The following is a 14081-nucleotide window of genomic DNA, read 5'->3' on the forward strand; positions in this document are numbered from 1 at the left end:
ACCAGATTGCTTTTTCCTGTGCTAATCAGTGTCAATCTCAGGTGGATGGGCACCAAGCCACATCCTGGCCTGCGTGGGGTACCATGGAGAAGGAAGATGAGAACCAGGCCTCACACAGCCCCCAGTTTAAAGTGGGGAGACAAGATAACATGTCAAATGAATGGAGCACATTTACAAAGCAACAGGTCAAACTGACACAGTGAAACCCAGATCATTAGAGATCTAAGCCCCTGCTCCTCCCTTGGAGTCCCCTTGCTTCGAACCTTTTGGGGACTTTTTTGCTCTCAATTAGTTATTTCTCTCCCATCTCTTTCCTATTGGCTTTTTTTTCTAGCACCAACAACTAGACCAGTATCTAAATGTGGTTTCTAAGTTGTAGCAAGAATTCTTTAGGATTCAGCCTTCAAACACATCACCTCCAAACACCAACCACCTCACAAGGACAAACTTCATAGCTACTACCTTGCTTCGAGACCCCAGCCTGACAGTGCTTCTAGGTCTGTTTCTTCTTGTGCCACTGAGCTATGCTCCCTGGGGAGGGAAGATTTAGCCAGGGAGGGTTACCCAGCCGGTAAGAGAGGTTCTGACCAAGTGTCAGTTGTGGATTGGGTCTGGGGACTCCTGTCTCTGGGAGTCCCCTCTCTCCCAGGCTGCCCAACTCCTGTGTAGCCCAGAATGCCTCCAGAAGGCAAATCACTAGTCCGTGGTGAAGTCCGAACTTGGCACTCCCTCTGTTTGGCTCACACCCCTGTCCCCATTCGTCACCTCTGTCCTCTCTTTGGCTCTGCGACCCAACAGGGAGGAGCCCTGATTTCGGAGCAAGCGCAGTCCGTCTCCAAAGGCCCTGCGCACCACCGAGGAGGAGAAGTAGAAAAGCAGAGGGTCCAGACTGGCATTGAGCGAGCTGAACACCACGGCCTCCACCCGCCACGGGGGGCTTTTCTTGGAGTAAAACCCCACCAGGTGAGACACGTTGTAAGGGCCGAAGCACAGCAGGAAATTGAGGAGCGTGATGACGGCCAGCCCCACGGCTCGCCGCCGCCTCTGGGCGCCCACGTGGGGCTGGGTGAGCATGATCCACACAAAGCGCCAGTAGCAGAAGATGGTGACGGCCATGGGGATGAAGAAGAGGACCAGGCACAGCTCCAGGCGCACGGGCAGCACCACGTCCAGCTGCTCTTTGGTGAAGTTCTCGTAGCACGTCATTCCATTTCTATTTCCCGCCTCCCCGGTGGAGTTCAAGTACTGAACGACGATCACGATGGTGCAGTGACCAAAGGACATGAACCAGGCGATCAGAGCCGCGATCACGCCGTACAGGGGCCGGCGGGACAGCTTGTACTGCACCGGGAAGGCCACTCCCAGGTAGCGCTCGATGCTGATGCCCGCCAGGAGCCACGTGCTGCAGTAGATGCTGCTGTAGAAGCCGAAGCCCGTGAGGGCACAGACGATCTGAGGCAGGTACCAGTGGAAATCGGACGCAGCCTCAATGATCTTGAAGGGCAGCAGCAGCAGGAGCAGGAGGTCGGCCATCGTCAGGCTGAGCAGCAGGATGTGCACGGGCGCGGGATGGGGCTGGCGGACCCGCCCCACGAAGGCGCGCAGGGCCAGGAGGTTGGCGGGGAGACCCGTGAGAAAGATGACAAGGTAGGCCACGAGGATCAAGGAGCTGTGCCAGCTGAGCGACATTCTGGAGAAGGATGGAAAAGGGCAGGGTCAGGAGGCTGGAGGCCTGCAGCCCCTTCTCTGTCCTGGTTCACGATGTGGACATGGTCCCTGGCACACTCCCTTCTCAGGCCCAAGCTTTCTGCTGCCACCCCTGCTTGCTCACACCACCTGCCAGAACTGCCCAGAGCAATTATTGACTTTACCTTGGGCGGGATATTAAGCAGCAGTTATTACGTTTGCCATCCTGTGTCTCTGGGGGAGACCAACCCTTGGTTTCCCAAGGGAATTCCCCTCCCAGCCCCACAGATACAGGAAGTCACTGTCATCAATATCCAACCTGACTGAAGGCTTTTCCTTCTCATACACCCGTGGGAGAGGGACGTGGGAGCCAGCAGAGAGCTGTAAGGTGTGTCTCAGAAGGAAGTTTCAAGAAGCCCGGCACTGTGATCCCCAGGCTGGGTCTCCCAAGCCCCAGGTGCCCAGCCCCACAGCCCAGTCCCCGACCTCCTTGTCCCCTCCTTTTGCAGAACACGGATTTTCCTCCACCTGTCCACCCCTGCAAGTCACTCTGGAACTCCGTTGAAAAGGGGAAGCTGAGGCCACGTACACACGGGGCAACGTGGGAGGAAGGATGAGCCAGCACTCTGCATTGTGGCTTGTCCCCACAAAGACCTTAGAGACATATTCAGAAAAGCCCCCAGGTTCCTGAGCCTGGTGTTTTGACTATTAAATAGAACGCCTCTTCTTAAGGGGGTGACTCAGTTTCTCAGTGTGGCAACCTTGCTGCCCACACTCAGGCTTGCGGCTCCTTTTCCCACCTGCCAACTCCTGCCTCTGGGAATGGTGTGCCCCCATTGGAGCTTCTGACCAATTTCCTCCAGCCCTCCCCTCCCACGGCTTCCCCTCAGAGTCTGACCCCAGCATCTCATCCCAGAGCACATGTACGAAGGTGCCTTGCCTGGTCTTCGTTTCAGAGAGATGGCTTCTTGGAGTTAGTCCCGAAGAAAAGTCTGGAAGCTCTTGGGAGAGAGGACTAGAGCTTTAGCCACTGCGGCTGCCCATTTCACACAGGAGAAAGTCGTGAGGGACCTGGCTGATGGAAAGCTTTTATACCAGCCCAGGTCATGTGACCAGAGAGGGGCAGGTCAGTCCTTGAGCACTGTTTCCTCTCAAAACCAAAGTCAAGGGCCCCGGCAACTCTGTTCTCTCCCTGGAGAGCCTTGTTCCGATTTCCAAACACAGATTTTTCTGTATCTACTTCCTGATTCCTGATTTTTTTTTTTGTTTTTGTTTAACTCCAGGCATTTTCCCACTTCCATGTCAGAACCTCTGCTCCTTTCCAGGCAATTTCCTCGGTCCGTGCCTAGAAGGTTGATTTCACTCCAAGGAAAGAGGCTCCCTGCTTCCTTCCACCCTTCCGTTCTCCACTGTTGGGTGGTCTCCTGCCCTTCACCCCAAATGTCTTTTGCCTTCTTGGTTGAAACAGATTGACTCCTCCCAGCTCATGGCTTGCTGTGGTGGAAATCGCATGGGATTTAGTCATGCAGACGTGGGCTCAAATCCAAGTCCCTTCATTTGGGGCTTTGGGGTAGATCAATTTTCTGAACTTTGGTTTCCTTTTTCCATCAAGTGAGCGCGGGAACCCTCAGGATTTCTGTGGGGACTCCAGGAGATGGCAGACACACAGTGCTTAGCCCTGGGTGGATGCCCTTAGACGGTTCCACCTCTCCAGCTTCATAGATGGTGAACCACTTGGTAAATAAAATATCCGGAGGCTCAGGGCACAGATGTGCCATCACACTTGGGAAAGTGTCAGGAATACAGGAGGCTGGAGTTCAGGTGCTCAAGTGCCTCTTTGCAGGAGAGCAGAGCTCCATGTATTCCCTCTCCCTTAGGAGAGGATCACCCTGAGGCTGGACCACCCTTGTCCTTTCTCTGTCCCCCTTTCTCTCCAGTGTAACTCCAGGTTAGAAGCTCCTCAAAATCCTGTAGAAATATGCAGCTGGGGAAACATGATAGTCATGTTTAGTCAGAATATCTTTTCTTTTCTTTCTTTCTTTGATGCTGGGGATGGAACCCAGGGCATCCCCCACATGCTAGGCAAGCACTCTGCCACTGAGCCACATCCCCAGCCCCTGTGTTTCCCTTTAACCTAGGGGATGGGTTTCAGAATCCCCATTCTTTCCCTAGGACACACTTACTCCCTGTCCACTGCTCAGTCATCCAGTATTTTCATGGCTCAGGACTCCAGGGTCCAGATCTCTAGGGGTTTAGCTCTACTCCCTTCTAGAATAAAGGCTTCCCACCTCCCTATTTCCTTCCCTCCACACACAGAGGCACTTTCTAGATAAACAGAGGAACTAAGGCACTAAGAGACCATTCTCTGTTGCTTGCTATCAAATGTATTTGTGTCATTCGGCTTTTACGATTGTCTATAAATATTCACGAGGATCTGGATTTAGCTGCAAAGCAGAATTTTGCAGGAAGGCAAGCGTAGAGGAGCAGGCAGCCTCTTGGCCTCCGCCTGCCTCCCCCCTCCTCAAGTCTTCCTCGGTCACCTTGGTGTGTCATCTATGTGGAGGATGCCCCTCCCCCTGCTGATGGCAGTAATGAAGGAAACTTTGGAACCCGTGATTCATGATGGCCACCTACATCACAGGAAAGGGAAATGTAATCTCCGGGGCTAAATTTGGTAGACTTTCACAAAAGCCTTGGCTTTCACAATTTCTTCCGAGTTCAGTTTTCTCTCGTCATATTACAACTTGCCCTGTTGTGAGTGGACACATTATGTTAGTGCTGTGTAGAGCCAGAGACCAGGGAATAATACTGGCCAAAATATATTGTTCTATTGTGTGCATGTGCGGATATGTGACAACAAGTCCCACCATTTCATACAACTCTGGCACCGATAAAATAATGTGAAAAAAATAAATCAAGTGCTATGTCTGCTTCCTAGCTCTCCGTCACACACCTGTCTAATTTGGGTTCTGACCCTATTTTTTTATAGGATCTTGTCTTTCTATTGTTAGTAGCAACTAAATCCAGTAAACATTTTTTTTTTCTTATTTGATTAACATTCAATGTCATTTCCAAGGTAACTTTTTGAAACATCCTCTTTCCAAGAAACCTGATGCTCTTCTGGTCACCCACCTTTCCCTCCTCTGACCACTTCTTAGTTCCTATTCCCGGCTTACCATATCTCACCCATCCCTTACGAGTTGGGGTTTCTTAAAATCTGGTTCTTTTCCTGTTCTCATCCTCTGCACTTTTTGTTGTCTGTTGTGCCTGCTCCCATAGCTTCCGTTACCATCTTCCGCACACCCAACTCTGGCATCTCCACCTTGGGTTTCCGTGAGCTTGGCATCCATGTGTCTGGTGGCCAGAGTGCCATCCGGATGTCCGGGCTCACTCAGCCTTCTTCCTGCATCCTCCATCTCAGGGCATACGATCGCTTCCTATCTCATCCCCTGAGCCACAAGCTTAGTCAATCTGAAAGTCAATTAAAATACCTTCTTCCTTAGCCTCAGAAGATGATCCCGTGTACTTCCCAGAGACCTACTGAACCCCCTCCGCCCCCTGATCTCCGTCACCCAATCTCAGTGCAATCCACCATCATCTGTTACCAGGATTTTGCCCGGGACCATCATTAGCTCCCTCACAGCCACCCTCTTCCCTAATAGTCAACATTTCATACTGTGGTTAGTGGGATACTTAACTTTAAAAAAATAACAAGAGCCTGTAATCTCAGCAGCTTGGGAGGCTGAGGCAGGAGGATCTAGAGTGCAAGGTCAGCCTCAGTATCGCAGCAAGGCCCTAAGCAACTTAGCAAGACCCTGACTCTAAATAAAATATAAAGAAGTTGCTGGAGATGTGGCTCCGTGGTGAAGTTCAATCCCTAGTCCCCCCAAAAAAACAAACAAATGAACAAATAACAATAAATGAAAAATTGCAGAATTCCAGAGAGGAATGAAAGTCTGATTATTCTGGATCAAGGGAAGAAGAGGAAAGACGTTTCTAGACTTGTATGTTCAAATGGATCTTGAGGTTTCATTGCTGTCCTGTGCCCATACAGTGCGCCCAACTTCTATTTGTCTCTCAGCTTTTTCAGCCCTTGCAGTGTCCTTATAAGGGCAACTCACTCTGCCGTGAAGGTGACAATCCCCACCCTCCTGTATTTGCATGTCCTCCAGAGCCACCACTTGTCCAGCTTTTCTTCTGTCCCCCTCCAGTTCTGCAGCATTATATAGCCCCCCCCAGCACCATGGCCTAGAAAGGAGGGTCTCAGGGTCCTGGGATACCCTTCAGCCGATGCCAGGGGTGTTCTTGTCCCTTGCTGGTAACCGTATATCCCAGTACGCTGTGGCGACCTCTCCTCCCTCCGCTCTCTGTCCACCTATTTACTGTTCATCAGACTCCACTCCTAGCCAATAAGAGCAACTGTGGCCATTGCATAATGGTTCCTCATCCTAACCCCCAGAACCTGGGAATATTACTGCCCACGATAAAAAGGACTTCACAGGTGGGGCTAAGAATCTCGAGACCATTCTGGGTCATTTGAGCTGGCCCTGTCCTCGAGAATGTCCTCATAAAGAGGCAGAGGGAGATTTCAGACAGACACAGGAAGAGAAAGCCATGTGACCAAGGAGGCAGAGATGGAGTGATGCGGCCACAAGCCAGGGAATGCCAGCAGCCACCAGAAGGGGGGCAGAAGCAAGGAATAGATTTTCATCTCAAGCCTCTGGAATAAGGGGTGATCCTTATTCTGCTTAGGGATGAGGTGTCCCCCAAAAATCCATGTGTGGGACAATGCAAGAAAGTTTAGAGGTGAAATGATGGGGTCATGAGAGCCTTAAGCTAAGAAGTGTGTTCATCCACTTGAGTGGATTAACTGGGTGCTGACTGCGGGCAGAGCGTGCCTCAGGGAGGCAGGTGTCTGGGGCGTGCTTTGGGGGTTTATTTTTTGTCCTTGGTAAACACAACCTGTCTCTCTGCTTCCTGATGGTCATGTCCTGAGTTGTTTCCCCACCATGTTCTTCTACCTCACGTTGGGCCCAGAGCAATGGAGTTGGCCATCTATGGACTGAGACCCCTGAAACCGTGAGCCCCCCCCAAATAAACTTTTCCCCCCTCTACATTTTTCTTGTCAGGTCTTTTGGTCAGAGCCATGGAAAAGCTCAGATGGTCCTGCCGACACCTGGTGCTCTGTCCCAGCTGAACCTACAGCTGGAGTTTCCCCAAAAGATAGCCATAGAGATCTCATAAGGGACTTTGTTTCCCCAAACTGTCTTGGCACGGGGCCAGTTGGGATTTAAAAAAAAAAATAAGGGTTGAATACGAGGATGGCTCCTGCCAAGCATTTATCATGGGAACTCACTTAAAAAGAGGGCTGTGTTGTCCTTTTCAGACAATGAAAGAAAGGAATGTCCTACCAACAGAGGGATGACGTCTTGTGTGTCTGCCCCAAGAAGATCGGGGTGTGCAGTTCATACACAAGTCGAAGGGATTTGACTCAGGGATGAGGCCATTTTCCTTCAGTGTTTTGGGGAACAACTTGAAAACCTTTATCAGTGCCTTGGAATGTTCAAGCCCTGGCTTTGGTTCAGTCCCACAGGGAAAAGTTGCAGCTGTCTGGGTCACGGCGTGGTCAAGGTGCCTGGTGTTGCTGGGTCAGGACACAGAACAAAGTGCAGGTGCAGAGACACTGCGCCTTAATTTCAGCGCAGCGATAGTGGTTTTGGATTTCTGCTCTCCAGAACTCTGAGATAACACGTTTCTGTTATTTTAAGCCACCAAGACTGTGGCAATGTGTTACAGCAGAGGTAGGAAATTAACCTACCGGCCAACTCTGGCTGTTCTACGATGCCGCGGGTCAGGCTCCATGCTTACAGCTTTACAAAGATGGATTCACGTAACTCTTAAAATGTCCTGGCAGGTTGACACACTCACCACCTTTTATAGATGAGGAAGCTGAGCTCTAGAGAGGTTAAGTGATTTTCGCTTGAAGTCACACATCTGGTTAGTGGAGGACTCAATTCTGGAACCCGCAGAGAGATGGCTATATAGAAGGGGCTCTTCACTCTTCACCGTGTGGGTCCAGGCTAGGAGGCCCTCGACCGGACAGAGGGGGAACCACGGGGCCAGGCAGGGCTGTGAGACCATGCCAGTTGCTTCCCTGGGTGTGTGTGGTCCCCAGGCCTCTTGCCAGTAACCCTCCACCCTCCCTGAAAACTCAAGGTCTGACCCTCAACCCCAGTCCCTCAGGATCCGGGGGATTTGCAGCCTCTCACATGTTGTAGCTCTGCTCTGTTACAAGATCCCAGATTTTGTGATCCTCCCTTCCTCCCTCCCTCTCTCCCCATCTCAAAACAATTTACTGCATCATCTGGCTTTTATGGTTGCCATGAATGTTTACAAGGGTCTGGATTTGATCGTAAAACAGAACTAAGAGCTTGGAAGGAGGACCATGCCTCTGTTCCTGGGCTCCTGGAGAGGTCATCTGCCTTTTCCTTCCCCCTGATCCCCTTCTCCATCCGCCGTCTGTGCAGAGTTGACCTCCAGACCAGGAATGGGTCTGCGCCCCGCCATCGCCCCCTCACTCAGCTCCCAGGCCAGCCCACCAGTCACCTTCGGGGGCTCCCACCACGCTTTGGAAAGGCAGGAAGCAGCTTTTTGTTTTCCTGGGCTGCCTGCCAGTGTGGACTTTGACAAAGGAGGACAGGTAGGAGAGCTTCTGGACATGGAAGTGACCCAGTCCCCGAGTGGTGGCGGACAGCTTGCCATCAGGTGCTGGCTAAGCCTGCAAAAGGTGAGCCGGAGCAGGGGGCGGGACGGGGCGGGGGGCAACTGGCTACTCAGCTTTCCTCTCCTAGGCCCGGCCTCCCCTCTCTTCTCCTCTCATGGTCTCCCCTGTGGCATAGGTGACTCATCTTCCCCCAGAAGTTGTGGCTTTGGCGTGGCTGGAGTGCCCAGGGTGTCAGTGGGGTTGGCAGAATCTTAAGGAACTTCAGAGAGACTCCTCATTTTCTCCCCCCACCCTCTCTCTTTCTCTCTTTGGTATCAGGGATTGAATCCAGGGGCGCTTAACCACTGAGCCACATCCCCAGTCCTTTTTGGTATTTTACTTAGAGACAGGGTCTCCCTGAGTTGCTTAGGGCCTTGCTAATTTGCGGAGGCTGGCTTTGAACTCGTGATCCTCCTGCCTCAGCCTCCTAAGTTGCTGGGATCATGGGCGTGCGCCACTGTGCCAGGCAGACTGCCCATTCTCAAGAGGCTTGGGGAAGGGATCTGAAACTCCAGTGTGTGTGTGTGTGTGTGTGTGTGTGTGTGTGTGTGTGTGTAAGGGGAGATGGTCATACCTATAATTCAAAAATGCTTGGAAATTTTGTAGGGGAAAGCCCTGGTTTTCTAAATGCCAACTAGAAAGTTTGTGTTTATCAGAAGCGGGAATTGGTTAAAAATAGATTGTGAAACAGTGAAGCAACGGACATAATACTTGAAGACTGGTTTGCAGTTTAGATGAACTGAGTTCATCTTTGCCTGGAGTCGTGCTCCTCAGCATCCTCCACCGATGGAGGGGTTCCGCCCCTAGAGTGTTACCAACACAAGGTGGGAGGGAGCTGCAGGGGGAGTTTCATTTTGGAGTTTCAGGTCGGGGGTTTACGTTATTTTTTTTTCCTCCTTGGGCTGTTGCTATGCCATAATCCAAAGCCAATAGTGAATTAGCACCTAGAAGCTCTCTTTCGTCTTTAGAAGTCTTTGCCATTTTAAAAAAAATAAAAGCCTCATATCTCAGTTAGGGCTTGTCAAATGTGAAAACCCAAACAGCAGAGGCTTCAATGCACAGAGATTCATTTTTCTTGTGTAACAGGAAGGAAATGAGGAGCCCCAGGCTGCTCCAAACTGTCATCCGCAACCTGAGCTCCCTCTTGGCTTCTGCTCCACCATCTCTAGATTTTAGCATTTGCTTCATGGTCCTGAGCAGAAAGGGAGGACAGAGAGCAAGAGAAGGTGAGAGATGGGTCTGTCCTCTCCTCTAATCAAGACTATTGCTCTGGAGATTTAACCCTGGGGGTGCCTTACCACAGGGCCACATCCCCAGCCCTTTTTATTTTTTATTTTTTTATTTTGAGACAGGGTCTCACGAAGTTGCTGAGGCTGGCCTCAAACTGGCAATCCTCCTGCCTCAGCCTCCTGAGTTGCTGGGATTGCAGGCATGTTCTGTTGTGCCTGGCAAGATTATTGCTTTTCTAGTAGTCCCACTCAGCAAACTTCTGCTGGGTCCTCACTGGGCAGCACCATGTCCTGTGAGCGCTCCTGGATGTAAGAGAGTCTGGGAAAGTGAACACTCATCGGTCCCTTTCCCAACTTGTCAAAATTGGGGTCTGGTTACTAGGAAAAAAGAGGAAAGTACCCAAATCATACGAAACTTGCAGAGAAATATGGGAAGCGAAAACACTTCTAAGACTAAAATAGCTCTGGTGGTCATAAAAGGGTGTGGGATTTTAGAGACCTTTTATTTGTTTTTTAATTAATTAATTTTTTTTTCTAATTTGCTTAAATGACAGCAGAATGCATTTTGATCCATAGTACACAAATGGAGCACAATTTTTCATTTCTCTGGTTGTACACAAAGTAGAGCCACACCATTTGTGTCTTCATACATGTCCCTAGGGTAATGTGTCTCATTTCACCGTCTTTCCTACCGCCCTCCCCTTCCCTTCCCCTCCCTCCCCTTTGCCCTCTCCAAAGTTCCTCCATTCCTCCCACACTCCTCCCCACCCCCATTATGGATCAGCATCCATATATCAGAGAAAACATTCAGCCTTTGGTTTTTTGGGATTGGCTTACTTCACTAGGCATGATACTCTCCAACTCCATCCATTTACCTGCAAATGCCACGATTTTATTCTCTCTTTTTAAAAAAATATTTATTTTTTAGTTGTAGTTGGGCATAATACCTTTATTTATTTATTTTTATATGATGCTGAGGATCAAACTAAGGGCCTTGCACATGCTAGGAGGGCACTCGACTGCTGAGCCACAACCACAGCCTGATTTTATTCTGTTAATGCTGAGTAATATTACACTATGTATATATTCCATAGTTCCCTTATCCATTCATCTATTGAAGGGCATCTAGGTTGGTTCCACAGTTTAGCTATAGTAAATTATGCTGCTATAAACATTGATGTGGCTACATTACTATAGCGTGCTGTTTTTAAATCCTTCGAGTATAGACCAAGGAGTGGGATAGCTGGGTCAAACGGGGGTTCCATTCCCAGTTTTCCAAGGAATCTCCATACTGCTTTCCAGATTGGCAGCACCAATTTGCAGTCCCACCAGCAATGCTTGAGTGTGCCTTTCCCCCACATCCTTGCTAACACTTATTGTTGTTTGTATTCTTGATAGCTGCCATTCTGACTGGAGTGAGATGAAATCTTAGAGTGGTTTTGGTTTGCATTTCTCTAATTGCTAGAGATGTTAAACTTTTTTTTTATATATATTTGTTGATAGATTGTATCTCCTCTTCTGAGCACTGTTCAGTTCCTTAGCTCATTTATTGATTGGGTTATTTTCTTTTTTTGGTGTTAAGTTTTTTGAGTTCTTTATACATCCTGGAGATTAGTGCTCTCTATCCGACGTGTGTGTGGTAGAAATTCGCTCCCATTCTGTAGGCTGTTAGAGAGATCTTTTATGAACCATTATTATTAATGTGTGATACACATACAAGAAAGTACACGGATCTCAGTGATACAGCTGGATGTTACCACATTGGTGCCACATTTGTGTAACCGCTACAGAGATAGAACACATTGTTAACGTCTTAGAGGCCCCTTTATTTCCCAGTGAGCAAACCACCCACCCTCAAGATAACCACGACTCCAACTTCTGCCATTTAGAGAGGGATATTAGCTACCCTAAATGTCAGAGAGAAACAAATAATAGGTGTAGGAAATAAAAGCAAAGAAGAATAAGACTAAATTCACATGGCCCTGAGATATTGCTACTCTCCTTTGCCCCTTAAATTATTCCAAATCTCTTTGAATACCTTCCTTGTATAATATCATCAAAAATTGACTTCGGACTAGCTTTCTACTCTATTCTCTTGTGCTGAACGAAACCTCCGATTACTAAGAACTAGATTCAGCTGTCCCTAAAAGAACAACCCCAAAGTGATAGTGATGCAAAAGTGATAGAATTTTATTTTTCAGCCATATAGAAGCCGTCTAGATCTGCAGTGTAGGGCAGCCCAGACTGTCTTTAGCAGCTTCAGAAAGATTTCAGAGACTCATCCTTTTTTCTAGCTCTTTGCTCTATAAATTCTAGGGTGGCTTTGTCCTCACAGTAAGCCCAACATGGAAGCTGAGGCTCCAGTCATCACAACTGTGTTCCTGGCAATAGAATGGAGGAAGAAGAGAAGAAACACTCACCTCTTCTCAATTAAAGAGATTTCCCAGAAACGCCTCTTTTGTTAATAACTCATTGGAAAGAAGTTATGCAAAAGGCTAGGTACAGGGTACTGTTAAAAATAAGACTTTTTTTTTAAATAAATGAGGAAATTGATAGTTTCTTTGAAAGTACACTTTTGCAACTTTGGTAGATAAGCCTCTGCTCCTCCAACTCTGCAGCCTTTGCATTGTGCCCAGGCCTGCTGTGTACCTGAGGCCACCTTACATCTTCCCTTTCAGGGAAAACCTCAAGGGATGCCACAGAAATTACTACCCAGGGTGGTGTAACCTGGGTACCACCCTGTGGCCCGTCTATCTGGGCCCTTCCTGAGGTTGGATGAACGTGATTCAAGTCAGGTTTCAAGAACAGCAGTCAGTTTTATCTCTGAGACACAAAAAGAGATGAAGGCATGGAATCTATAATCAGGCAGATTTTAGATGATTTTTATCTGTCATTTCCTTTGACACAGCACCATTTATTTTCCAGTGTGAGAACTCAATCCACGACAGCGCTGTGGGACTAGAGCCAGGCGGCCGGGTGCCAACGCTGCTCCACGGTGGGTGGTGGGGCATGCGTGGGCCCGAGGTGACCTGGGAACCCACACTGCTGTTTCCCACCGGGCTGGTCCATCCAGGAGACGTGGACCACGGAGGATGACGCCGTGGAAGCTGAGGCAAGACCAGGCTGGGGGCAGGGCTTTTGCCCAGAGCATCAAAAGTGGGCCGGGGGCCGGGCCGCAGTGGCGTAGGCCTGTAATCCCAACGGCTCTGGAGGCTGAGGCAGGAGGATCACGAGTTCAAAGCCAGCCTCAGCAACTTAGCGAGGCCCTCAGCAACTCAGTGAGACCCTGTCTCTAAATAAAATGCAAAAACAGGGCTGGGGACGTGGCTCAGTGGTCAAGTGCTTCTGGGTTCAATCCCCGGTAACAAAAAAACAGTGGGCTAGGGCCTCCGGGTCCCTTAAAAGGGCCAAGTGGCAGGTCTGGCCATGTTCCGTTAAAGGATGCGGATGAGGCTGCCAGATTTCTCAGGGACCAAGAGAAACATGGAATCGCGTGAGGCTTTCCAAGAATGTTCTGCTTGAATGAGATAAACCAGGTGGAGTTAATGCCTTGATTTCATGTGTCTCCTCCCCAGGTTTGGTCTACTGACCATCTCCCACTTGCCTCTTTTCTCTTTCCCCGATGGGATGATCGGTGGCCTCCCTTGACCAGGACAGGTTCACTCATGAGCTTTCGCAGCCTGTCTCTCTGACACAGTCTGGTCTGGGAAGGGCGCTTCCTATTGGGCCCTTAGCCCAAGGTAAGGATTGGATTTTATTCTTAAAGTAAGAGGAGACCCATGGGAAGGTTTTAAGTTAAGGAGTGGAGGGACCCCAGGAAGATGATTCTACCCGTGGCCTTTGGCAATGTCGGGTGACGGCTTGTGCAGAGCGTGTCTCCAGGCCTACAGCACAGCCAAGGGGAGGGAGCAGCCCTGCTCCAGCCTCAGGAACAGACAAGGTCAGGGTGGGCCCCCAAGCACAGGAGGAGGGTGGTCTGCGTCAGGACAGTGACACTGGTGGCGATGCTGTCCCAGTCTGTGTGGTGCTGGGAGCCCTCCTCCTCCCTCTGTGTGGCCTGCGGGGTGCCCCAGGGGTGGTGACCTGGTAAGAGCCGACCTCGTGCCGTTTGTTTCTCTGTTCACTTAAACTCATAAAAGCTGGTCCTTTTGATGTGGCAGGGACCGTGGGCTTGCATTGCTTGCTCCGGTGCCCAGGGACCACTGACTTGGAAGACAGCTGAGCAGAGACGAGTCTGGCCTGGGCTCATCCACAGGGTGACCCCTCGGGCCCGGCAGCAGCAGCGTGTGGGCATCTATCTACATGAACACGCACCTCCAGCTTCTTTTCTTTGCTACCAGTCCGATGGTCCCCCAGGAAGGCACCCTCCACTTGGTCCTCCCCGGAGACCCAGAACTTCCCAG

At 49.9% G+C, this 14081-nt stretch overlaps 1 protein-coding gene across 2 annotated transcripts; it reads right to left on the reverse strand.

Annotated features, from left to right (window-relative positions):
• Positions 1-696: 696 nt before the first annotated feature.
• On the reverse strand, positions 697-5002 carry LOC113184541 (free fatty acid receptor 2). Of its 2 annotated transcripts, XM_077793377.1 has the most exons (2): positions 4995-5002; positions 697-1678 (listed from the first exon to the last, which is right to left on the reverse strand). In XM_077793377.1, the coding sequence occupies exons 1-2, from the start codon at positions 5000-5002 to the stop codon at positions 697-699; spliced, it is 990 nt and encodes a 329-aa protein (XP_077649503.1). The 2 variants fall into 2 exon arrangements, with proteins under 2 accessions (XP_077649503.1, XP_026247075.1); XM_026391290.2 differs by lacking the exon at positions 4995-5002 and having other exon boundaries at positions 697-1689.
• Positions 5003-14081: the final 9079 nt, after the last annotated feature.

Source organism: Urocitellus parryii, chromosome 15 (assembly GCF_045843805.1).
Source record: "Urocitellus parryii isolate mUroPar1 chromosome 15, mUroPar1.hap1, whole genome shotgun sequence".
Taxonomy (NCBI): Eukaryota; Metazoa; Chordata; class Mammalia; order Rodentia; family Sciuridae; genus Urocitellus; species Urocitellus parryii.